Source organism: Colius striatus, chromosome 2 (assembly GCF_028858725.1).
Source record: "Colius striatus isolate bColStr4 chromosome 2, bColStr4.1.hap1, whole genome shotgun sequence".
Classification (NCBI taxonomy): Eukaryota; Metazoa; Chordata; class Aves; order Coliiformes; family Coliidae; genus Colius; species Colius striatus.
The window spans coordinates 41,380,710-41,407,756 of NC_084760.1; the positions used below are offsets into that span (position 1 = coordinate 41,380,710).

At 44.8% G+C, this 27,047-nt stretch overlaps 2 protein-coding genes across 2 annotated transcripts; both read right to left on the minus strand.

Annotated features, from left to right (window-relative positions):
• Positions 1 to 160: 160 nt before the first annotated feature.
• Positions 161 to 13,669, minus strand: TDRD6 (tudor domain containing 6). Its single transcript, XM_061990082.1, is given in 6 exon segments — positions 161 to 956; positions 4,571 to 4,628; positions 5,397 to 5,486; positions 6,547 to 6,665; positions 7,081 to 11,381; positions 12,978 to 13,669. Coding segments are annotated over 6 exon segments (5,322 nt in total). The 3' UTR covers positions 161 to 894.
• A 1,375-nt stretch (positions 13,670 to 15,044) lies between these two features.
• Positions 15,045 to 27,047, minus strand: SLC25A27 (solute carrier family 25 member 27). Its single transcript, XM_061990119.1, has 9 exons — positions 26,957 to 27,047; positions 25,214 to 25,387; positions 23,750 to 23,834; positions 22,092 to 22,214; positions 20,863 to 20,975; positions 19,538 to 19,622; positions 18,517 to 18,609; positions 18,067 to 18,169; positions 15,045 to 16,720 (listed from the first exon to the last, which is right to left on the minus strand). Exons 2-9 carry the CDS (start codon positions 25,299 to 25,301, stop codon positions 16,649 to 16,651), a joined length of 762 nt encoding a protein of 253 aa, XP_061846103.1. The 5' UTR covers positions 25,302 to 25,387; positions 26,957 to 27,047; the 3' UTR covers positions 15,045 to 16,648.

The following is a 27,047-nucleotide window of genomic DNA, read 5'->3' on the forward strand; positions in this document are numbered from 1 at the left end:
AAGCAGAGAATAAAAGGCGAGATAAGCTGCAGCAGTTTGAGAGACATCCTTACCCCAGTGTACTTTTTGCTGCAGCAAAATCTTTCTACTGGGTCTGCTTCGTATTTACAGGAAAATAGTGCAATTAAGGCCACATCATAAATCTAAGTTCCGTTTTGTACATGACTTTAAAAGCCCTCACCATTGCTCACAGTGCTCTAGAGAGCTTTTTAGGGTCGAAACAGAACAGTAGTTGCAGAACATGCACAGCTATGTCTAACTGCAGTAGTAGAACTGAAGAAAGATATTCAGTACACACACAGCATCTGGGATTATACATAGGGAAAGAACACAAGTCTTTTAACAAAACACTAATGAATATTTGCTAACAAAGTTTTATTCCAGATTCTTCCCTTGCTTTACAACAACAAAAAATACAAGACTTAAACCAAAACCAATTATGTTCCCTTACAGGGAAAACACTCCTCCACCCACCAAGTTATCCTGAACTTTGCTCAGTCAAAAGAAAAAAAAAAGACAAACCACTTAGCAAGGCAACTTTTCAGAAAGCAGTATTGTGAAACACAGTAGCCTATACAGCAACCCACAACAAACCCGAGCTCAAGAACCACCCACCAACAGCTAGACAGAAGCTGGTGCACACATACATTCAGTAAGGAATGCCAATCAAGGGGAAAATCCTTACTGAAGTACAGCTATAAGGTAATTGACCATAACACTACCAACAAGTACTACTCTTTGACAGGGAAGCATAGCGTAACAGGCATTTGCTCAGTTAGGCAGCAGAAATACTCAATGCTTTGCTTATATTCTTGTTCCTATGAAAACACATTTTCATGGGATTGTGTCCTCGGGCACTTGTTCAGCTTCACGTGGTGACCACATCACTTAATTTCAGGAATGCTGAAGGACTTGAGGATCTTCAGATAAATCTGAACTGCAGCCAGTTCACTTTTCTACAGGAAATAAAACCAGATTAGACTTATCAAGATGGTTCTATAAACACATATAAATGGATTGATATCTGAAGTCATAGCTCTACAAGGCCTCAAACTAAATGTCATCAACATATTGGACCCTATTACACAACTATACATAGGCAAAATCATTGTATAAGGACAAGATAGTTTAAACAATGGCACTGCCCAAACAGATGGAGCAAGCCATTCTCCCAGATTTCAGTTACAAGTGTAAGCCACTAAATCCCTCAGTGGGCTTAGCATAAACCGCTATGAGAGTTTAGTCGTGTGGATAGAGTACCTCCTACTCAAACTGCCTTTCCAGCCAGTAGCCTATGTGTGCAGCAAGGTCTAGTCCAGTGCCATATGCTTGTATGACCTTAGCTCCCATTTCCATGATGTTGCTGAGGGTGCATACACTAAAATTCAAAGTATTTGGGAACACAGACAGTGGGCAAGATTAGATAGTAGTAATTAGCAAAGGTGTTAAGGCACCAAAATGAAGGGGTAAAAATCTACCAAAACCAGAAAGAAGAAGATCAAGAATAATGCTGCATTTGATGCAACTGAGGGAAGATTTGCAGATTTCAGTTTAACTAGAAAACTCTAGGGATCAGTGGCCCTCATTCTCATAGGGGACTTCAACCTACTAGATGTTTGCTGGGAATACAACACAGCAGAGAGGAGACAGTTCATAAGGTTTCTGGAGTGTGTGGAGGATAACTTTCTCATGCAGCTGGTGAGAGCACCAACACGGCAAAGGACATTGCTGGACTTGGTGTTTGCCAACAAGGTCTGGTCGGTGACATGGTGGCTGGAGGCCATCTTAAGTATAGTGATCATGAAATGATTGAGTTCTCAGTCCTCAGAGAACCAAAGAGGGGGATCTGCAGAACTGCCACTTTGGATTTCCAGAAGGCAGACTTTGAATTGTTTAGAAAGTTTGTAGCCCATGTCCCTTGGGAGACAGTCCTGAGGGACAAAGGAGTCCAGGAAGGCTGGACATTCTTCAAGAAGGAGATCTTAAAGGTGCAGGATCAAACTGTCCTCAAGTGTAAGGTGAGCCAGAAGACCATCCTGGCTGAACAGAGAGCTTTTGCTGGAGCTCAGGAGGAAAAAGAGTACCTATGATCTCAAAGAAAGGGCAGGCAACTCAGGAGAATTACAAGACTGGTGAGGTTATGCACGGAGGAAATTAGATGGGCCAAGGCTTAACTAGAAGTTAAGCTGGCCACCACTCTAAAAGACAACAAGAAAAGTTTCTACAAATATATTAGTGTCAAAAGGAGGCCTAGGGGTAATCTTCACCTTTTAATGGATGACAGGAGGAAACCTAGCGAGCAAGGATGAGGAAAAGGCTGAGGTACTTAATGCTTTCATTACCCCAGTCTTCAAAACCAGCACTTCTCTGGGCACTCATCCACCTCATTTGACCAATATGATCTCCTTCTATGAGAAGATGACTCAGTGGACAAGGGAAAGGCTGTGGATGTGGTTTTCCTGGACTATAGTAAGGCCTTTAACAGTTTCCCACAGCATCCTCCTGGAGAAACTGGTTGCCTATGGCTTGTATGGATACACTCTTCATTGGGTAGAAAACTGGCTGATGGCCAGGCATGGAGTCATAGTAAATGGAGTTAAATCCAGCTGGCAGCTGGTGACCAGTGGTGTTCCCCAGGGCTCAGTGCTAGAGCCTGTTTTGTTTAACATCTTTATCTATGATCTAGATGAGGGGACTGAGTGCACCCTAAACAAATTTGCTGATGACACCAAGCTGGGTGGGTGCAGAGACCTGCTCGAGGGCAGGAAGGCTTTTCAGAGGGACCTGGACAGCCTGGAGTGATGGGCTGAGGCCATTTGTAAGAGGTTCAGCAAGGCCAAGTGCTGGGTCCTGCACTTAGGCCTCAACAACCCCAGGCAATGCTACAGGTTTGGGACAGAGTGGCTTGTGGAAAAGAACCTGAGGATGTTAATCAACAGCCAGCTGAACATGACCCAGCAGTGTGCCCAGGTGGCCAAGAAGGGCAATGGCATCCTGGCCTGGATCAGAAATAGTGTGACAGCAGGACCCAGGAGGTGATTGTCCTCAGGGCTGGTAAGGCCACACCTCAAATACTGTGTCCAGTCTGGGCCCCTCACAAGAAAGATATTGAGGTGCTGGAGTGTGTCCAGAGATGGGCAATGAAGATAGTGAAAGCTCTGGAGCACAAGTCTGATGAGGAGCTGAGGTAGCTGGAGACGCTTAGCCTACAGAGGAGGAGGCTGAGAAGAGAGATGATCACTCTCTACAACTACTGAAGGGGAGTTGTAGTGAGGTGGGGGTCTACCCCTTCTCTCCAATAATGAATGACAGAACACTAAGAAATGGGTTTAAGTTGTACCAGGAGCAGTTTACATTGGACATTAGAAAGAACCTTTTCACCGGGAAGGTTATTAAGCACTGGAACGGGCTGCCCAGGGGGGAGTCACCATCCCTGGAGATATTACAAAAAAAAAAAAAAAAAAAAAAAAAACCAAAAAAACCCCAAAAAAACCTACACATAGAGGTACTGAGGGCTATGGTTTAGTTTAGTGATGTGCCTGGCAGTGCGAGGTGAGTGGTTGGACTTCATGATCTTAAAGGTCTTTTCCAACCATAATGACTTGATGATTCTAACATTTTAGTGAAGTTCTTTAAACTACTTTTTTGACCAACTGGTAACTATATCCCTGCAGGCTTCACTGTTTGTTACCCATCAATGAGTCGGCTTTCAGTACAACTGTACTGAAATACAATTACCAATTCAATCACTAAAGACACACATGCTATCTCAGCCTTAGTTCAATCTCCATCAGGCAACCTCTGGTCAAACACAGGAACAAGATGCCAGGAGAGGTTCTGGAATCTCCATCCTTGGATAGATTCCAGATCTGAAAGGAAGCTCATAAGCAACCTGATGTAGTTGACTCTGCTTTAAGCACCCCCAATGCTGCCTTTCAACCAGAACTGCTCTATGATGCCACAGATTATAGAAATAGCGTTTAACCAGAAAGAACCCGTACTGTTTGCCTCAGTACACAGAATAGGTGTTCGCCAGTAACACTCAAAATGTTCAAGTAACCATGAACATGTACATGCACTATTCACAAACTATCCTTACAACACCTAAGATGGTATTATTACGCGTTTAGATTCATAGACCAAGATCTGTTAGTGGATTGAGGCATTCAAATCCAAAGCTACAATGCTTAGTATAGTCTGCCTAGCAGTTGCTCACCTTGCCTCAGAAACGTGAGCAAGAGTAGCACGCTGGTGGGTAATGTTCAAAACCCTACCAAAACCTGTAATTTAAGTGTACCATCCCAGCTTGTCCAAGAGGCTCAATCCACTAGGTTGAATAAATAAATATTAAATTGATTCCTAATCAGGACAGAGTAGCTGCTTTCATTTCATATACTCACCATTACATTGACAGTACACAAGTTATCTAAGAAAATTATAATGATATTAAGGTAAATACAAAAAAAAGTGTTTCAACTGTGTTTTCTAAAATAAAGCATTTTTCCAGAAAATTAGAAAGCATACAAACAATGAGTACACAAGCTTTTTGTGAGGTTTAAGGTAGTTTTACCTTGAAGTACGAACTCCTCTGGTAAGGACTGCAAGTTTTCTGTTGCAGGAGTTTTTGCCTGTACAAAAAGGGATTCTGTTTTTAAGCTGGCCAAGACAGTTTTCCATTGAAGTGTTTCCTTTAATACCAGACCAACTTACTACATCAGCACTGCTACCACTATTTCGCCCTGATATAACTCACTACAGAAGTCTTCTTTTCAGTTTTCACTTTGATGCAGAAACAGCATATGAAGTATGAACTCGAAAATCATTCTTTAATTGTCAGTAGCATAGTTGATGACATGAGGTTTGGGTTCCAGACAGGAGTTTTTCAGTTTTCAGTACTTCATGAAAAACCACTGGTGCAAACCTTTCTATAATTTCCTAATTACATTGTAATAGAAGTACTTTTCATGATTTGCCAGTTACATGCTGTACTAGAATGATCTGTCAAAAGCCACATATCAGCATTGTTCTTCTCTACTGGAAGTCTACTATTAATCAAGAAATGTTTCTTCCTTCCAGCTGTTTTTCATTAATCTAGTCACAGACTGAATTCACAGTCTTCACACCAAGTGGCTGACAGTTTGTATAAATGTATATTAAAAGTTTATATAAATCGTATCAGTTCTATAATAGACTTATAGATTTTTTTCTTTAGCCTCCACAGATATTTGTTAGAGAAGGATAACATAAAGTTGTAAAGAATACTCTGCTTCTAGCAGTTTGCATGAAGGTACAGATTTGCTACTTTACCTTTCTGTTCTCACAGCAACACAACTAAACTCAGAGTGCCCTTTTAAAGAGACAGTTGTCTTCCCCAGTCCACTACTACACTGTCATACCTCAGATGATCTGTGAGCCCTGTCAGGAATATAGTTCCAGACATTCTCAGGATCCACAATCTCCTCACTGCCACTGGAGAGATTCAACACCTGTACAGACAGAGCCAAAACTTATCTAGCACAGCAGTAGATCCTGAGAATACACTCAGCAAATAAGATACAGCAGTAGGAAAATACAGTTGATGACTCCCTGCATTTGGGAAAGATTTCTTGCAAGTAAGAGCAAGTTAACCTCTTATACAGCTGAATATCACTACTGAATCTGTTCAAGGTCTCCTGGGATTCTAACCCAAGTATGGTGAGACAAAAAGGCTGGAAGACACCTACTTGATCAGAACTAGAGAAAAACTGATGAACAGGGACATCACCACATACCTGATACTGACATCCGTCTGAGTACAGCTGAGATTAGCTTTACATACCCGAGGAATCTGCTAGCCAAAAAGCTGGCTTCATGATCTCAGGCATTCCATCTTCCAAAAAGTTACTTCTATGAAATGATCTGTTGGATTTTCAACCTTAAATTACATCTTAAAGGCCCTTTTAATGTATGCAGAATTTCTGTACTTCCCCTGAACTGGAATACATCATCTCATTTATCCCACAGCTTAAAGAGCAGTAGGACAAGGCAGCCCATTAGATTATAATCTACTCTTAAAATTAACTGCCACCAACTACTAATTCAATACACATTTCACTGAGGTAGGAACACCTCTGTTTTCATTATTACTTACAGTATCATTGAAGTTTCTTCCCCAGCTCCTACGCTTCTAGCTCCAATTCCTCAAAATATCAGTATATAATGCCAAGTTCGTGAGCACTTAATGGTAATACAACTCCACAGCTCCACATTAACTTGCATGCCAGATACTCCTATGTACATGGTTCTATCTCAAATCAGAGCCAGATCCTTCACTCTTCCCAGTCAACACACAGTAATAAGATGAAGGAAATATTGAGTGTTCACAAATAGTATCCACTTAGTTTGAGACACTGCTGTTTCTATGTAGTCTGAAAGTCTAGTATCAACCTTTCCAGTACTAAGTCTTGAATTCTGCAATAGATTTCAATAAAACACTCACAGTTTAGAGGAAAACAAAAGATGGACCAGATCTTAAACATGCAGAAAGAGGATTCAAACCATACTTACCCTGGTACCTTTTTCAGATACCTCCAGAATGCGAGCCTCACACCATTTTAGAGAGGTCCACACTACACAGCTGGAACCAACAGCAAAGCCCTTCAGACTACAAATATGCTCACGGTGTTCTACAAAAATGATGACATATGGATGGAGGAGGAAAGTGAGACAAATTCAAACAGAAAAACAACACTCAAATATGTCAACAACCTTGCTCCCATACTCCCCTCCAAATTACTTAATATTTGAAAGTTTAAAATTTCTCATCCTGAACACTCCTGAAAATGCATTTCATGTTTAGAAATAAACTTCCAATCATAAAATCACTAACCAGCCTCTCCAAATAAGATTAGTTGCTGTTGGACTGTTACATTATCCTTGAGATACACAGCCTGATGTCCTTAACCCATTAAAGAACACCAACACTAACACTAATATAGTAACTTATTAGGGAATAAAGATTAGGTTTCTACAAGCAAGCTGTTCTCATGCTTGAACGGCCGCAACATTGATTATTTATCTCCTTAAAATCAGATACTCTACCTGCACCGCAGTCAGCCAAGTTCTCACTTTGCTTGTTGTCTACTTCTTTATCCTCAGGCTTATAGTCTAAAGGCTGCACATATATATTTCCACATTCTTTAAATGAGTCAGTCAAGTCTTGTTTCATCCATTCTTTCACATAAGAGTCATCGTTCTTCTGCCACTCCTCAGGTTTCTTAACTTTGCAGTCATATGATTTTGCAGTGCAAACAGGCCTCTGATTTGTTAAATCTTTTCTAGGAAATGAAAATTGACTTCCACTGTTTGCAGAACTTTGCAGTAATGGGTCTTCCCGAGACAACTGTACATCAGGCATCACCAGTTCCAGAAGATTCTCACTTTTGCCAGCTAGCATTGACAATGTGCCATTGGGCTTCAGGTCCAGTTGTTTCTCAGGTCTAGCACCAGATGAAGACAGCTCTACTTTCATCCAGTCTTCTTCTATAGTTTCTGCTTTATGAGCTCCAGACGGAATCAACTCCGGTTTCTTTGCCTTCACTCTCAAAGAATGCTGAACATCTGATGGAATCAGCTCTGTCTTCTCTCTATTGCCAACTGAAGGCACCAAGTTCTGTCTCTCATTAAATGAATTTAAGATTTCATGAAATTCCAGAGCTGCCAAATCTCCCATCTCCCCACTCACAACTGGCAGAAAAACTGATTCCCATTCCAACTCTTTCTCTTTTGCTTCACTGCCCAAAGCTGCCTGTATTTCAAGTGATTCTGTTTCCAGAGCTTGCTTTGTTTCTTCAGAGGATGATCGTCCTGAGAGTGCCTCTAGCTCCGGTATGAGGTTTTCCAGATCACATAAAGAGTGAGTTTGCAATTGATCCAGTTCTACTAACATTGCCATTTCATCACTTGGAGACGACAGTACCTGGGGCACTGGCAATCTTTGCAGGTCTTGTTTGTTTCCTAGGAAAAGACTGGATGCTAAAGTACTGCCTGTCGGTGCTGCTGGCAGCTCAGCATCCTCTTGAAGTGGTACCTCAGATAATTCTTGTTCTGCAGCTTTTGTTTCACCAACCAAGATATGAAGACTGGAGCTTCTCTTCAGTTCCAGCAATACACTGTTATTACTCTCTCCTTGAGGCAGAGGTATCTTTTTATCAAAGTTGCTTTGACACTCAGCTGTTTCACATCCAACCTCAGCCTTCCCACACACAGACTTAACAGGTCCTGCTGAGACATTTGCTTCTACACTATTTGAACACTCAGAAGTTACATCCAGGAAAGATTTAAAACGAAGTGAAGTACTTTTGCTTTCTTCTTGACTTAATCCAAAAAGAGCAGCAGTTTCTCTTTTGAGACAGAGACCCATATCACTGTTTGAACATCCGTTTCCCTTTAAGGGGTTCTCAAGGTCTGAGAAAGCATCATCACCAGTTCCTTCATTAGCCTTCCAAAAATGTTTCATCTCTTCATTAATACTCTTGCCAGAAGCTTCCAGCTTAACAACACACAGAGGGATTTCAGAAGCTTTCTCTTCCCGAGTTTCTATTATTTCAGCTTCTAACAAGAGGTCTTTGGTCATATCAAAAAACTTGTCTCCCGCTTCACTAAGCCATGAACCCTCTGAGGAACTGAAACCTGACAGACAGCAAGCAAATGCTTGGTTAGGTACTTTGAGCAACTCACATGGAATCTGTCTGATCATCTCCATGCTAACAGCTTCCTCACTTCCATAATCCATATGTCTAACAAGTACATGGTCACCTTTTATGCTGTTCACTTCAGCTCTGTAGAACTTTCCATCTTGACTATATTTTGCTAGACAAACATCACCACTTTTAATACAAGATCTGCACTCATTCATAGCATTTAGTCCAAGATTTTCAGCTTCCTCTATTTTCTCTTCTATGTAGTTCATGTCTTCTGTATCAGCACTGTGACTCCAAAAGTATTCTGGACCATTTGCCACTGTGACATAAATTTTTACAATCTGACCTGCCTTTGGAAACTTCCAGGTAAATGACTTACAATCACTTACATGGGAAATATCATTCTGTGCCTGAGGAGGCAAAGGCTCACACACAGTTACTTTACTGTTCTCTCCTCTATCAAGTATTTCTGTTGAACAAGATCTTTCCATACTCACAAGAGTTTCATCTGCTAAGTCTACTGTTATTACACCGTGGTGGTCACTGAGAATAACTTCCCATTTACCCTCAACCTCCTCTACAAATTCACACGTTAGCAGAATTTCTCTTGTTCTCTTGATGAAGTAAAGCACTGCTTTCTCTGCCCAGTCTGTATTTATTTTACATTTAAGTCCACCTAGGAAGCAGTGAATGCTTATTGCTGGAACAGATGACAAGTCTTCAGGGAGTCTGCATACTTGATCCACACCAACTACTGAAGTGTTACCATAATCAATATATTGTACACTTATCAAATTGTCAGAAGTCTTCTCTTTTACTATAGCTCGATATCTCAGGCTGTCTTCTGAATAAACAGCACTGACTAGGTCACCTGCTTGGAAGACCTGTTCACAAGGGCTCTTTGCTTCTGTTCCATCATTTAAGCTTTCTGAAATGCTGTTAAGCTGAGCCTCATCACTTTCTAGTTGAACATAAAAATCCAATGGATCATTCACATGAGACACATATACTAACACTTTAAGAGCTGGCACTACCTTCTGCTGCAGCAGATCAGGTACATTTTTAAGCACTGCACACTCATCTTCAGCATCAGATTTAACATCTAACTGTGCATCCATCTGGACAGGAAGCAGAGACTCCTCCCCTGCTTCATTTGACAAAAAAGCTTCCTTCTTCCTGCTACGCACTTCAACTGACTCTAGTAATCCAGCTGCCAGATCTTCCTTTGTAGAAGGCTGGAAAAGGTTTGCACCTTCTCTGAAATGCCTTTTGCTACTTCCCACTCCTCCCTGGGCTTCAGATCTGTATTTTGTTCTTTCAAGAGGCCTACCTGTATTTGAATGGGACTCTGCAGTCTCATTCACATCTGTGTTTCTAGGGCACGACATTTTACTTTCTACATTCTTACGCAGCCCTTTGTTGTTTAGCTTCCCCTTCAGTTTTGCATTAATTTGAGTATTACCATCAAACAACTCAATCAACAGTCTACCATCAGATTCCTTAGCTACTACTACTGCTTTTAATTGCCTTTCTAGGACAGCTTGCTTAAACCACGTTACAGCTTTTTGGGGGATATCAGATATATCAGATAAGGAACACTTTATGGCCTGCATTGGCAAATGCAAGATATCACAAGCATTGCTGGGTAAAGGAAGTAGATGATCTTTCTCTATTACTTCTGTGTTCCCGAAATCCACAAAAAAGACTTGCATGTTAGGTTTTGTTTCCACAATTACTCCCCTGTACCAGTGCTTGTCACTGTACTTTGCTAGACACAAGCTCCCAATGTCCTGTGAGGTTTCCAAGCTGGTCATTGTTTCACTTAGACGAGCGATGTTATCTGTGAGCTGTGCTAAGACATCTGCACATCTTTCAAGTTGGCAGTAAAATGTCCATGGATCCTCAACATGTGTAATATAAACATCTTCCTCACTGCCTATTTTGATACCATGTGTAGAATAATAGTAAGAATGAAGCTGAAACAAGAATTCCAAAGGCTTTTGAGGAGACAAAGGTCTGGCCATACCTCTCTGGGTCAGAAACTGACAAGCACTCTGAAAAGGTGTCATTAAATCTACAATATTAAATAGCTCCTTATTGTTTATTGAAGCCAAAGCAAAAATTGTACACTTCAGTTCAAAGCAAGATGAATTATCAATAAACTCCTGAAAAGCCTGAACTGCTTCTTCATCCCAGGCAAAAGGATTCTGACCATTTGGGTGGATCAAATTGTAAAGGCTGCACCTGAAAGCCTGAGCCTCTAACCTAAGAAAGCAATCGTTAATGGAGCGGAGGTTTGTTAGCGAGACTACCTCTCTGTTGCCATAGTCGACATATATAACTTGTACTTTTCCTGCAGAAGGAATGTGACTAACAATTAAAGCCCTGTACCATTTTTCATCCTCTGAGTACTGGGCTAAACATACAGGATTTGGCCAAACATGTGGGGAAGATGAATTTTTGCAATACTCCTGAATTTCAGCCATTAATACCTTAAGGTCATCACAATTCCTACTTAACTGACACCAAAAATAACTAGGATTTTCAACATGAGACACAACAACATCAACTGTACTTCCCACTTCTAATTGGCCTCCGTAAGTTCCAAAGGAAGATGACTTGATTTCCACATAATTCTGTCTCCAAGAGATGGGCAGGTCTTCCTTGCCCTCATACTTACAACCAGGAAGAGAGTCACTACTTTCAGAATTGTGAATGGCTGCAACAGGGTGCTCTCTGACCACTGCAGCTGCATAAGGATTAAGTGCTCTTTCCCTTTCCTTTATATTAGATTCTTCTCTGAGCTTCTTATTTGCATTTATTTGGTCTTCTTCCCTGGCACAAGCTAGGGAAGAGCCCTGGCTCACAGCCTTACCAAAGGATTTCTGGGGAGTCTTGGGTATTTCACAACCCTGGTATTCAGCATACCCTCTCTGAGCCAATTGTTTACTTATGCTTTTCTCACCCAATTGGGATTGGTCAAAAATTTCAACCATGTATTTGTCACCCTGTACACTCAAAAAATGAGCCTTTAGTCCCTTGTTCAGTACAAGCTCTCTGAATACAGAGACAGATGCTTCACTCCAACTCCCTCTCAGAGGAGAGACATCTGCCAAACAACACTTCAGAGCTAAAGAAGGTAGCTCCCTGAACCGAGGAAGCAGCTCTGTTACCAGACATCTATCTACAGTTTCTGTATTGCCACTGTCCACCATGCGTACTTCTACCCCACCGTCCAATACCCTTGTGATCACTGCTCGATAAAAGACACCCTCACTCCCACTGGCACAACAGAGGGATCCAGGTTGTAGGTCCCAGCCAGCACCATCCAGCCTTGGGGCATGGGAGTAAAAATTCCACATGCGCTGTCTCAGCTGCCTGAAGAGGCGGTGATGCTCATGGAGCTGCAGCCAGAACTCAGATGGGTCTTGGAGGTGAGACACCTGTGCATCATGGAATGTGCCCAACTTCAGATACACATCAACTAGAGGAGCAGAGGCCGAATTTCCTGGCATTAAAGCAACAAGAGGTGCTCCTGATGGCAATTCCAGCTCTTCAGCTGCCAATTCTTCTACTTCTAGTAGCTCCTGAGCCTCAGTTAGGCTGACCTGTGTATGGCTGCTGACCAGACAGCAAGCCTGCACCCCAAAAAGATGGTTCAAATTGATACCATTTTCCCCATACAACCTTACATAATAGAGATGCTCAAATGAGTTAAAGGCTTCAATGTACGCACTCACTCCTTTGCCTAACACCAACGCTCGCAGCTCCTCTATCTGCCATGGGGACCAGCCACAACCTCCATCTGATATACCCTGCAGAGCACACGCATAAGTCACCACAGGCATACGAAAGCACTCAACAGGCAAAGGGCGCAAGTTAGCTGTAGTCACAGCCTCCTTCCTGCCATAGTCCACAAAGATCACCAGAGCCACTTCCTGGTCCTGCTCCCCAGCAATGAGCTCCAGCAGGAGCGCACGGTACCACTGACTATCTGCGCCTCGGGCTGCACAGGGTGAGCCAACTCTGGGTAGTAAATTCTGCTCCTGGCAGTCATAAGCATAGCACATTGTATCAGAAAGGCAATGGATCTCCTGGGACAGGCTCTCCAACTGGCAGTAGACGTGGTGGGGGTCAGAAACGTGGGTCACTAGGACAGGCTCTGTCACACCCACCTTAAGCTGCAGGTAGAAGTAATCCAAGGCAGGTGACGCAGGCTGATATAAGTGCAAGTCATGGTGAAGCTGTGGCACTGGTGAAGCTTCAAGCGAACGTACCGCAGGCTGTGAACTGAACTGGCTGCCTACATGGCCATAAATCAGGCTGCGCCTAACCATTTGGCAGAACCAACGGGAAGCAACCTTCCTGGCCAAGCCCAGGTGATGCATCTGGGCCACAAGCTGCGGCAGCTCCAAGACTACAAGCTGTGGTGTCACCACCTCCAGCACCAGACCAGACACCTCCTTGCCATGCAGACAGCTGAGGAACTCCATAGCCTCCACTGTCCAGGTGGAGGCAAATGGTGCATTCTCCCAGGCTGCCACCCAGGGCCCTCCAGATGGTACAACATTGGCCACAATGCAGCCCAACACCTCCGGAGGAAGGTGGAAAAGCTCTGCGCAGCCCCGTGCCAGGTAATAGGCAGACGTGACCACCGTGAAGCCCTCATCCAGCAGGAACACACGGTAGTCCCGGTCACGGTGACTCACCACGCAACAGCGGTACCAGAGTCCAACCACTTCCACCAGGCCCATGTCTCCGACGCGCAGCTGAGCCTCACCAGCCGCCAGCTCGTCAGAATCCGGGGTAGCCGCTAGGCGCGGCCCCGCCATCGCCTGGATCCTTTTGCGGAGACGGATGTAGTCAACATGGTGCTCGCGCAGCAGTCCCCACAGCCGCACGACGGGCACCTCGGGGCGCAGGGCCACTGCACGGACCCGCAGGGCCAGAGCAGAGCCGGGAGCGAGCACCCGCGGCCGGGAGCCCATCGCACCGCAAAACGAAGCCCAACTGCCGCCAACCACCAGCCCTTCACGCGACGGTTCACGCACACGTGACCCGCGGGGAGGGTCTTTAAGCGGCTGCCCGACTGGTCTAGTCCATTTTCATCCCCGCGCGGGGGGCGGCGGGGCGATGAGGACACAGGAGGTGGGGAGTGGACCAATGCATCGGGAAGTTTCTCCTGAAGTGAGACTGTTCGAAGGCTTCCCAAAGATTAGGGTTATCACCGGAGCAGGCTGCAGCCGCAGGGCTCCGCCTGGAGCCCGCCGAACCTGCCATCGCCCAGACAGCATCGCTCCATGCCGGCTATGTGGTAGCGAACCAGCCAGGGGGCGGGGTGAGGGGAGACTGCTTGGTCTCCATTGGTCAGAACGGGGCGCTCGGGGCGGGCCGTGCGCGCAGGGCTTGGCGGCTATTGGCCAAAGTAGGGCAGCAGTGTGAGGGAGGGGCGGTGGCGGGGCCGTGAGCGCGCGGCCGGGCTGCCGAGCTGCTGTGGCCGTGCTCGGATCAGAGGCTGCGGGCAGTCGCCACCTGGTGGCCCTGCCTCCCGGGCCCCGCTGCAGCCAACCCCCCGCAGGGCAGGGACAACTGACATGTGTGTGTGGCTGCTCCTTCGCCGGCAGCGAGGTCCTGGCGTCCAACTTCCGATGGCTCCCTCAGCGCCTCAGGTGGGGGCCGGCCTCCGCTAGTCACCCGCCAACAGCGGCGGCCCCGTGGCACCAGACACCTGCCCGCGACAAGTCCTGTGCAGGTTCGGCCATCTGCAGCACAGGCAGGGTGACACCGGCCTGAAGAACAGCAGCGTCTGGGGCTGTCCTGCCTATGGATGGGGCAGCCGCAGGCAAAGCGTCACCTCTCAGGGCCTTGGGAAGTGGAAGACGTGGGTGCTGTGTTTAGTGGCTGCCTCCTGATAGTCTGGACTGTCATGCTGCTTCATTTCATCCATTCTTCTCTTCAAGCATGCAATTTCTCCCTTGTTTCACTTCTCTTTTCCCAGGCAGACCTGTGAGGTTCGGATGGGGCTGCCTTTCATCTTTCAGGGACAATGGCCAGAAGTGGAGGTGTGAGGAAGAGGAGAGTCCAGGACTTCAGCAAGTCTCTCAGGCCACAGAAGAGTTTAGCCCTGGAATCTCAGTCCCATCTATGGACTAATCCTTGGTTTCTGAAACTGAAGCTAAGTGAGAAATAAACAATTAAGTAATTGAATAGTGCCAAGTGTTTCACAAGGTAGAAGCTTCTGCATGAAAAAAATAGAATTACAAAACACTAGAAAGTAATGTAAAATGTGAAAAATTTAACTATTTATTTTTAAATATAAAATACTAGGAATCAGCACTGTTACAAATATCTTTACCCATTAAAAAGAGTTTTTTTAAGAGTTAAAACCATTTTTTGCTAAAAGACTTACAATTACTTTTCTTTACAACTCAATAAATCAGGTACTTTTACATCATCTAGGCTGAGTAACAGGATTGCAGGAAGGACTACCTAGGATGTAACTGAAGAAGCAGTTTTGATTGCAGATTTATAATTGCTGGTCACGGTGTGCAAGAAGGAAAGAACTCAGTTTCTCAGGCTGACAACTAGAAGAAGAACAGTATTTCTGAACAAAAACTTCTGACTCCTTAATCCTAGTGAGATTCTTTTTTTCCAAACTGGAATCACACACCCAAATGCATGCAGCTACAACAGATCTACAATAGAATAAAAAGGTACAAGTGCAAGCCAAGAAGACATTCAAACTGTATTTAATCAGAAATTGGCACATTGAAGATAGTAGTTGCAAAGACTAGTCTAAAAGGAATTCTGAGGATTTACTCAGAGAGCTAAGTCTTGTACAGTTTTTTTCACTACTAGATATTGCTAAATTAAAAGTTAGTTTTGTTCTGTCTACATTATGATTGCTTCTATACTGCATTTTTGCCTTCTGATTGACAAAGGTAGGGCTAGTGGCAAACAGCAGTATTCCCCTTCTCTATGAAGGCAGGGTAGAAGGGCAACACAGCTGGTGAAGGGTCTGGAGCACAAGTCTGATGGGAAGTGGCTGAGGGAGCTGGAGTTTAGAGAAAAGGAGGTGAGGAGAGGCTTTTCTGCTCTCTACAACTCCCTGTAAAGAGCTTGAAGCGAAGAGGGGGATGGTCTCTTCTCCTAAGCAACAAGCAACAGAACACAGAGGAAATGGCCTCAGATTGCACCAGGGGAGGTTTAGACTGAACATCTGAAAACATTTGTTCACCAGAAGGTTTAAGCATTGGAACAGGCTGCCCAAGGAAGTGGTGTAGTCACCATCCCATGAGGTATTTAAAAGCCATGTAGATGAGACGCTGAGCGACAGTGAAATAGTTTTTTCTGAAGTGGAACTTTTTGTGTTCCAGCTTCATCCCATTACCCCTTGTCCTGTCACTGGATACAATAGAAAAAAGTGATGCCCCAACCTCCTGACACCCACCATTTGTAAATATTACTGAGATCCCCCCCCAGTCTCATCTTCTCCAGACTAAACAGCCTCAGTTCCCGCAGCCTTTCCTCATCTCAGGGGACAGCTCCAGTCCCCTGATCATCTTGGTGGCCCTGTGCAGGACTCTCTCCAGAAGTTCTCTGTCCCTCTTGAGCTGGGGAGCCCAGAACTGGACACAGAGCTACAGATGAGGCCTCATCAGGGCAGAGGAGAGGGGGAGGAGAACCTCCCTCGACCTGCTGGCCACACTCTTCTTGATGCATCCCAGGATGCCATTGGCCTTCTTGGCCATGAGGACGCATTGATGCTTATGTTTAGTTTAGTATCCTTAAATAATGGCTGCTTCTAACCAGCAAGGACTGGATTTGAAGCAGCAACCTATATACGTGATCCTACTGCCAATCTCCTAAATGAACTGGTTCCCTGTGGGGTCAGGATGCCTTGTGGAATGAGAATTCATCTTTCCAATTCTGCCTTTATTGATGAATATTGAAGTGGTTTCACAGTTTTAAAAAGAACTGACTCCACAGATCCTTCTGATTTGTTCATATGAGAGCCAGAATACCAGTGACCAAGGAGCCTGTGAAAGCAAACACTGAAGTTAGAGGCTTAAACCAGAAGCGACCCAATAAATAAACCCATTAGATTTAACTATCTCCTGTTAAAAAATCATATTATTGAGCTGAATATCAAATAATGTCTTTCATACAAAAATCACAGCATTGCATATGGTTAGGGCACCTAAACCTTTTATTTTTTTTCAGCTTCCCAACTCACAGATATTTGACCTGAAATGTTTCCTACCTGGGGGCTATGTCAAGGCTGAACATGTAAAAAAAAATTTTAAAGGGCTTACTTGTTCTAAAACCTTAATCAGAAAATCACATGGATCTCCTTGCATAAAACCCTGCACCCATTTAGTTGAGATGCTCCAATGTGGTTTTTGGCAATAGATTGGTGTTTGGCAATAGGCTGCTTTGTGCCTAGGAAACACCTTTTTCCTGTTCCTCTGAAACACTGAGCAAACATTCCCTAAATTACAAGCCTTTGGGAAATTTAAGTTGGCATATGCTGCATGGAAATGTTTAGTTTAGTAATAAACTTGCAAAGACCCCATCAATACTGAACATTCCACATAAGGAATGTGGGAACTGAGCAAATGTGATGAGCTTCCTGCAATTCCTCTCACCAGAGGCCGTGGCCACTGTTGTGCTCAGTTAAATTAGAGAAGCAGGCTTTTGCTTTCAGCCTTAGTGCTCAATCTGGTGAGTTAAACAATGGTAAGACCTTGAAGCCAGCTGGCAGAGTCTAGATGTAGCCATACTGTAAAATTTTTTTACAGACTTAAAGAAAGAAAGAAAGAAAGAAAAGAAAGAAAGAAAGGTGATCACATCTAAATTTGTTATTGGGAGTTGTCCCTTGCCCAAATGAGTTCCAGATCCCAGGCTCCAGCTGCTGCTTGGCTTAACTATATAGACACAGCTTGATTGGCTCAGCAGTATGCAGGAGAAAGCTGCTGGGCTGAAGAGAGGCAAAAGTGAGATCTGGGGTGGAGCAGTAATAAAGCTGGTGTCAGGAGAGAGGGAATGAAAGTAAGGCAGATGGAATCTAGGGCTGAGAGCAAGAGAATAAAGGAGAGTTTAGGAAGGGAGAAAGGAGGGAACTTGCAACTGCAAAAAAAAAAAAAAAAGCAAGGAAAATCACAGCAATTAAACAGGATGGAATTTTCCAAATGAAAGTGATGCAAGAGGCAACGTGGAGGAAGTGACACTGCTGCAGTTGTGTCATACACTCCATCCAACTACGCTAACTGCAATGAAATAGAGACTCAAATAGTTTTGGGAAGGTGTTGACCCAGAAATAATTCCTTACATTTTAATGCTACATTGTTCAACTGCCTTATAAAAAGAGTTAAAAGGCACTTACCATTCGCATCCAGGTTGGTATAAAGCCTTTGTATAGAGACATAAACCCTTCACCCTGTACAGTTTGAATCAAGCAGTCCATGGAAGACTTGTACAGCAGACCTCTGGGAATGTACAAGGAGAACAAAAGCTGTTAGGATTACAAATACCCGTTTAAAAAAACAAAAATCCCATCCCTTCAAAAATAATCCATATCAGATATATTTATACAAGGAAGAGCTCTTCTGTAAGCTCCCCAGAGTCACATCAGAACTGAAATCCACTTAGTAACTGGGTGTGCTTAGGTGGCCATCACAACCACCCTCCTGCAGATGCAAAACCAAACCAATAAAAATGACTACCAGAAATATAAAGAGCAAATTAAGAAACTTAGCACTTCACTCCCAGTGGAATCAGTGAGACTCAGGGTTTTAATTTTCTACTGTAAAGTCAATCTCTGAAGTGCCTGCACCTTCCCTGTTGATCTCTCGGTTGGTTCATTATCCGGGTTTTGACCACGTCAGCAGGAGTTCCCAGGACAGCAGCTACCAGGCCAGAACAGCAACTGTCAACAGCAACAGATACTTAAAGAAGAAACTAAGGTTTATCAGGACAATTTAAGCATCGTGATTCCAGTTCTAATAATACATAATATATTGAAACAGTTAACATAAAATCATGAGTAATATATCATAACTTAACATAAACTTGATTTAGGAGGAGGACTGCTAGTACTTGTCTTACTCAGATGTCCTCCCAGCACCAGCTTCCCTCACCTCTGTGTGCATATCTGAGACAGAGGTAAAGGAGCTGCAACAGGCAATTTATGGTATTATTTACATAAAGCAGATTTCTTCATAATTTAAGGGAGTAAAAGAGGTTGTTCTGCACAACTTATATTTCTTGTTCTTACAATCTGATAAAATTAGGTTAGATAAGATAGTGTCAGTTCTAGAAATGTGACGATTCCTGTGCTTTCACAGATATGTAAGGTGGTTTAGTGCATCAGCAAGGGACTAGTGAGGGCAGTTTTGTAGCAATGGTTGTATCCTTTGTCTTGTGCATTTTGTACAAAGTTCTCCTTTCAAGCAAAAACAAACAGGAAAAGGTAGTTATAAATGTGCATTTTAACTGCAGTATCACAACCACAGAATAGGGGCTTTTTTGTAGTGTCCAGTGACAGAACTGAGAGGAATGGGGAATACAAAAAGTTCCACTTAAACACAAGGAAGAACTTCTTTACTATGTGAGTGAGAGAGCCCTGTCACAGGCTGCCCAGGGAGGGTGTGGAGTCTCCTTCTCTGGAGGCTTCCAAACCCACCTGGATGCGTTACTGTGCCTCCTGATGGAGGGAAATCTGCATTAGCAGGGGGTTGGACTGGAGAGACTCTAGGGGCCCATTCCAATTATTCTATGATTCTGCTGGCTCAGAAAAGTAGATTAAGACAGTGAGGCTGGAAACGCAGAAAAGGGGCAGTTGGGGAATACAGTACCTGGCAACACTGTGAGTCACACTATTGTCCACAAGTGGTGTGTTCAGAAGCAGAAAATGTTTCACTGAGTCGTAAGTGGTGAGATCTGTAATGAGGAAAATAGCATTGTCGTAAGTAAATGGTATCTGTGCTGTTCTTTGCTGATGTAGGATGAAGGCTTGGCAAGACCTAGATTTCCAGTGCAGCTCTTCCCATTGGCACAGCTAGCATTCAGTCCCAGTTTGTCATGGTGATTGTGGCACCTCATTACACATATGAGTACATGCTCCCTTCTACTATTGTTTTTTTCTGATTTACCCTACAAATGATGAAATGGATCCCAAATGGAAAATTCTGCAAAATAACTCATTAACCAAACCCAGAAACGCCATAATAAGGATGGTTCTATTTCTTACACCACTCTGTGTTATAAAAACGTTAGAAACATAAGACAAGAAATCCCCAAAAGACGTCATCATGGATGTTAGAACATGTTCTTTGGAAAGTGGACATGAGTTAATGGTGTCTGGGCATCTGAATGAAAGACCATGACCTGAAAGTTAATGGCAGATCTAGGCTCCATTTGCGGTGTCCTCACCTTTAAACTAAAGAGCCTAAAAACCAGCATGACCCTCTTAGCACCTTGTAATGCTTTACACAGCACAAACATACCCCCTGGGTATGATTTCTGACTTGTGAAAGAGGGGAAGGAGTGCTTCTTGGATCTGTACACTCAGGCAGCTGTTTTCCCTTATAAACCCTCAGTCCCTGCCTAAACTATGCTGTAGGTGTACCTGCCTGCAGCTCCATCACATCATGCCTGGGCTGCAGACCTTGTTCATCTGGACACTGACCCATGGATCATCTTGGGCCATTCTTATCATCTTGGACACACTAGTGATCACTGAGCTGTGTCTGACTCTGATGTGCCTCACCAGACCTCGTACTGGCTCAGCTTCTTGGCTTGGTCTCAGACCTGCCTCATCACCACAGACTTTCCTGAGGACCTGGAACTCAGCGGAATCTGTCTGCCTTCACTGGTTCTGCCCTGCTCACCTTCCTTGGGCACTAGGGAGCTGGGTCATGGCTGGCAAGGTCCCTGCTGTGCTTGGCATGGGACATCCTCTGCTCCCAGCTCACTATCTCTCTGTCGCAGGCACAAACTCATTTTTTTAAGCAACTTGATTTCCACAGACACAAAACACCCAAGGCAGAAGTCACCCGCAGTGTGACTCAAACAGGTTCCCAGTGTAGATAACCAAGAGATGAGGACCAAGGGAGCGGCTGACCTCTCCTTAAAGCATAGATGCAACCTTAAGTGCTGCAGACCAAGTTATGAAATTTACCTCCCATGTTCACTAGAGCAGCTCTCTGGACATTTGGCACCCATCCAGCCCAAAGCCCTCGTATTCCTCCTTCGGACAGGATCTTCATAAATGCATGGTGCACTCCTCGAAACCTGCAATCAGTATGCAACTCATAAGTAGAGAGCTCAGCTATGGAGAAATCTTTGTATATTCCTGCACTTTGCCATGCCAGCTCTTCACACGGGAAAGGCACTTTATACCTGCAAGAGTCTGGCCCTCATCCATTTTTTGATCCATCTTTGGATCCATCTTTGACTTTTATGCTGCAATATTTTAACAGACATGCCGGTTGCCCTGGTAAGCAGCACTCTGGTCACTAATGATGGATGACCTTTGATTCCACATCTGGCTTGCAATGCTAAATGGAGGAAAGGTCAAAGGATGCTGGCAGTTTGAGTATCTGCAGGAAGGTTTTAAGCCCTGCTGAATGCAGGTGACCCAGCCCTTCCCTGCACCTGTATATCATGCACAAGCCATTTCCACCATCCTTTCTTCCATCTTCCCTTCCCCCAGCAGAGTGTTGGCAGTCATGCTGCACATGTGGGATGGGTTTGTAGTCTCTGGGAGCAATGCATCAGAATAAGGAAGGTGAGGAGAGAGAGTCCAGTGGAGGGCTACCAACATCATGAGGGGACTGGAACACCTCTCTTATGAGGAAAGGCAGTGAGACCTGGGGCTGTTTAGCATGGAGAAGACTGAGATGTCAGAAGGAAGGGGCAACACTTTTTTCTGTGATGCCCAGTGACAGGACTAGTGGTAATGGACATAAGCTGGAATACCAAAAGTTCCACTTAAATGTGAGGAGAAACTTCTTTGCTCTGAGGCTGATGGAGCCCTGGCCCAGGCTGGCCAGGGAGAGTATGGAGTCTTCTTCTCAGGAAGATTTTCCAAACCCACCTGGACATATCCCTGTGCCCCCTGATTGAGGGGAACCTGCTTTAGCAGGGAGTTGGACTGGATGAGCTCTAGAGGTTCCTTCCAACCTCAACCATTCTATGATTCTATGAGTATAAATGGAATAAGGAGAAAATTTTGGATCTCCCACCCTCTCCACAATGGCCCAGAGCCATTGTGTAGGCACTGCTCTAAAGAGATCTGAGCAGCTGGGGAGATGGGGGCGGGGGAGGGCAGCAAAGAGAGAGAATCACACCTTTGGCCAAAGAATAATCATTAACAGGAAAAAAATGCCACCTTCAACAGAAACTGACCGTAATGGTTTTCCTTCCAACTTCCTTTTTCCTTCCATCTGCATCTGTACCTTCACTAGATCAGTTGGGCTGGCAAAAAACTGACCAATGGCGCCCGCGGACATGCCTCCAACTACAGCTTTCCTGCCAAACAGGGGAAAAAAATGTACTCCAGAACACACTGAAAATCTTCACAAACTGCAGTGCTCAAGGTGCAGAGTTCAGCAGCACAACCCAGGTGAAAGAAGCATCAATGGTTATTTCGTATACTGACAGCCAAAGTTAATACTTGTGGTGACTACATGTTAAGGTAGTCAATAATACTTCTGTCAATTCTATGAAAGGCTTAAAATTTATCTGGGGGGAAAAATCCAAGTTATTATAAGCCACCAAGATGCTCTGCTACCTCTCCAGGTTACATTACCTCCTCTCTTAAGGTTCAAAGGCAGGATGGCAACATACAGAAGTAAGGGACGGCGCTCCACATAACAACTGCATGCCAATCTGAAGTTCTAAACTGTTTGTTGATATATAAAACTTTATCTCCCATCATTACTAGATGAGCTGTGTTAATTGTCTGGTTCTACAAACATCAGAAATTTCAGTAATATGCATAATTCCCCCTTCCCATGGCACAAGGCATGACAAGTATTTTGTACTAGGTTTTATAAATCCCACACTAAAACCAGTTACATTTTGAACCCAAAATTCGGTATTGGAGTAAAATGCTTGGTTCGATATTATAAAATGTACAATTATAAAAGTACATCACTGACACTTTAACAGTAAGGACTTGAAAATTAGAAAGCCATGAACTTTCTATCTCTTGGGCTCTGATACAGCACTAGAATCAGCAAAACTTCCTATTCCACTTGCTTGTAATCCACTGTCATAATTTGTTACCCAGGCCATACAGCAAGTGGCAAAACAGCAAAGTTGTTGCTGCACCACACCTAGTGGGATCCATATCTTCAGCAGCTGCAAGCCTAGAGTGCGCCACCCCTCAGTTCTCCTCTGCAAAGCTGCAGAGGATGTTTGAGATGTCTATCATACCCTTGGAAATGTGTCCTCGCCCCTTGGGAAGCTAAGCAAGCTCTCAGGTGACCTCAGAGCTGAGCAGGGCATGAGCTGCAAGCCCAGCTTGGCTCAGCTGAAGCTCTGGTTTGTATTACCCAGCCAGCTGTGGAAGCAGTCACAGTTACTCACACCACTGTCACACAGCTGCTGGGTCAGCCATGGCTTGTCTGCAATTCCCAACATCCCCTGGTCCACATGGAAATGAACGAGCTGCCACTACACCACAGACTGTGAGTCACAGTAAAGATACCCTGCATCCACTCTGATCCAGGCTAATTCCTGCCAACCCAAGACAGCTGCTCCTATCAATGCAGTTTAACTCGTTTCTCCGTCTCTTCAGTACAGTATCCTTATTAAATACAGTCCTAGTAAAGCCTCTGAGAAACATGTTTCAATATTTCTTAGCCCTCTTCCCAGATGAATTAAAAGATACTGCCCTGAAACTGAAATCAGAAAGCCTGTACCAGTGCTTAAACCCCTACTTTATATTTACCCTCTTTAGGGTAGGCGAGCCATGAGGAAAAGACAGCTTTTAGGGCTTCAGGACTCCTACATTAAGGGACAATCCTCAAATAGGTAAAAGCATAAACGTTCAACATTACCAGAGAGGAAAGCTTTCATCCTCAGCCCTGCCAAGCACTGAGTCACGGAGATGTTCATACGCAACCATCCGAACACCAGAGTACACTGTGGAAAACAAAAGCAAGAGAAAATTCTTGGCTCTGCCACTTCTGGAGGTCAAGCTGTGACAGAGAGGCCAAGATACCAGGCTCACTTGGGCCAGCTGGCCACTGCTGCCACATTCGTGATCAAAACGGGAAAAGCAAGGGGGTTGCCTGGTAGCAGTGCTACAGCCAGAGCCTTTCAGTATCAAAGAATCTCTCTGGCTGAGCCATGGGTCTGCCAGGAGGCAGAATGGCTTATGCCCTCTAGCTGAGGAAATACAACCACATCGCTTCCCTCTCAGCTAGTGCCAAGCACTAAACCTCCCACTGGTCATGATATTTCCAAATAAAACACAGACAACTATTACCTGTGGCCAAACCACTAATGTATTTCTTCATGCTTGCTACCTTATCTTTTTCCCCAGTCCCTCCCCACTGCCCTCAGATAAAATATATTTATTGTTCTCAGGACTCTGATTTCTGCTTGTGCTGAAGATCTTCCCGAAGGATGAAAAGGAAACTATAATTTGTTTTTCTGGAAGCCAGAAAACAATCTGTGAAGAAATGGGCAAGAGTGGGAGGAGATGATATGAAGCCAGAATCCCACGTATTTCAAAGTACGTATGATCCAGCAGTGTGCCCAGGTGGCCAAGAAGGTCAATGGCACCCTGGCCTGGATCAGAAATAGTGTGACTAGCAGGACCAGGGCAACAATTGTCCCCTTCTACTCAGCACTGGTGAGGTCGCACCTCGGGTGGTGTGTTGAGTTCTAGGCCCCTCACTACAAGGACAGTGAGGTGTTGGAGTGTGTCCAGAGATGGGCACCAGAGCTGGTGAAGGGTCTGGAATACAAGTCTGATGAGGAGCAGCTGAGGGCGCTGGGAGTGTTTAGTCTGGGGAAGAGGAGGCTGAGGGAAGACATGATGATTCTCTACAACTCCCTGACAGGAGGTTGTAGTGAGGTGGAGGTCAGTCTCTTCTCCTAAGTAACAAGTGATAGGACAAGGGGAAATGGGTTCATGTTGCACCAGGGGAGGTTTAGGTTGGAGCTGAGGAAGTTTTCGCCTTAGAGGGTTGTCAGACTCTGTCCCAGGCTGCCCAGGGAGGTGATGGAGTCCCCATTCCTGGAGCTACTGCAAAGCCTTGTAGCTGAGGCGCTGAGGGACATGGGTTAGTGATGGGCTTGGCAGTGTCAGGTGAGAGGTCGGACTTGACGATCTTAAAGGTCTTTTCCAACCAAAATGATTCTATGATTCTATGAAAGTGCCATTGCAAAGTAGACTGAAGAAGTCTACTTTGCAGTTGTATTTAAAGTACAAGAAGATATGGCAATGTTGCTTCAAAAGGCAGTTGGCCACAAATGCAGGACACAAACTCATCCTGTCATGAGCAGATAATCACCTATGTGGCGGTAGACAGCCGGTGTGGCTCCTTGCCAGAGGCTCCATAAGCCCTCCTCCTGCACGATGCCCACCGCGGTGCGCAGCATGCCGCGGGGAGGGGCCGCCTGCCCACCTGCGCCTCCTTCACCCTGCACCTGCAGCCGGGTTTTCGTCAGATCCAGGGGAAACGTCACTGAGGACAAAGAGCAGGGACAGGCATGAATGCGAGTGCAGCTGCGAGGAGAACTGTAACATCTGTGCCACAGGCCCCCTTGCCGAGCAGACAGAGACCATACCCAGCAGTATATCAGAAGATTCACATCCGCATCTGTTAAAAGTGCCTCTGGGCCTGAGTAACCAACACACATTGCCATCAAACACCAGGTCTTTCTCCCTTATTCCTTTTAGATTTGTCACGTACTTTCCAAGAGATTCTGGATTAAAAATCCAGTTCCAGTTACTCTCCCTAAATAAAATCTGGAGGAGATCAGCCAAATCTCTTACCGAGAGTGTGGCCTCTCCAGTTCTGCCCAGCAGAGTGGCTGCGCAAGTTACAGTGAGGAACAACCCCCATAGTGGCTATCACGACACAGACACACATGCAGCTGAGCCTCTCTCCTACAAACCACTCTAAAATATGCTGCTTTGCTGATACAGATGTAAAAAATTTGGCCAGGAGAGGTGGTCCAACTCAATCTCAGCTTCCCGGGACTTCTCGTGAAGCAGTATGGGTATGAGGTGTCTCACTGGATGATGGAGCTTCCCAGCTGCTTTAGGCAGTGAATTCCCAGGAGCAGAGCTTGTATTTGCTTTGCTATCTCTGCAACACACCATGTCACAGGGGCCTTCCAAAGCCCTTTCCAAAGGACTCGGCGGTACTAGGGGAAGGCAGTCAAAGCCTCAGTGGACCTACAGACTATTTGTGCATTAAACTGGACATTTATCTTTAAAGGATAGCAAAGAGAAGTTGTAAATCATTACAGCAATGAGACAGGTTTGCATGGAAGAGCTTGTAGAAATTATATAGAATATGCTGAGAAATGATACAAAGTTACTGATCAGAAAGCAGTGCTATGCAGACACCAGGATGCTTCTTTCCTGCATTTCAGCAAGCAGTTTATACTCTATTTTTTACAGACATCTCACTGTAACCAGAAATGTAAGACTTGATTTCTCTCTGATTAACCTGCATGAACTATGCAATCCAAATTCCTGAATAAGTCAGCCCCTTGCTGCTAACTCAAGCAGCAGATCACCCAGCCTCTTTAGTCTTCTTCCTGGAACCCAGCAAGTATAATGCTTAAATTAGTCACAACTGCTCTGTGTTAATGACTGCAGCCCTCTGGTCTTGGAGGCAAAGATTTCGACCTCAAAAATCCCTCCTTCCAGCCACAGTTGGGTGGCATAAAACATTACCAAGGCTTCAGTTACTGAAAAGACATAACAAGCAGACTGGAACAAACAGATTTGCCGCAGTGGATAAGCCAGAGTGAACACCAAGGAAGAAGATATCCAGGGACTGAAGCTCCCTCTGCCCCCTGTAAGTAAATTTTTACCCCCTTCCCTCTCGGAAAATCACGGTGATTTGTACCTAGTTCTGCCACAGCCGCTGCACAGGCTGACAGAGCGAATTTGCTGGCTCGGGGCCATCTCTCAGGAAGAGGTAAGCTCTTTTCTTCTTCTGCAGGTGACATCTAGCTTCTAACATGAAACAAGGCTAACCAGCCACCCTGAGAGGATCTGGAGCAAAAGCAGACCCTACCTTAGCTCTGTTCTGGGTCCTTTAGGAGACAAATTGCTGAAGGTCATGTTTCTGCAATGCTAGGAACTGCAGCAGCCTCAATGCCTCCTGC

Excerpts from the sequence above, each read along its gene's own strand:
- SLC25A27 (XM_061990119.1), bottom strand. The coding sequence starts at position 25,301 with ATGCTGCGCACCGCGGTGGGCATCGTGCAGGAGGAGGGCTTATGGAGC. Across the intron at positions 22,215-23,749 it reads GATGAAAGCTTTCCTCTCTG|GAAAGCTGTAGTTGGAGGCA; the intron begins GTAATGTTGAAC and ends CCTGTTTGGCAG. Across the intron at positions 18,610-19,537 it reads GTGACTCACAGTGTTGCCAG|TTGCTGTTCTGGCCTGGTAG; the intron begins GTACTGTATTCC and ends TGCTGTTGACAG.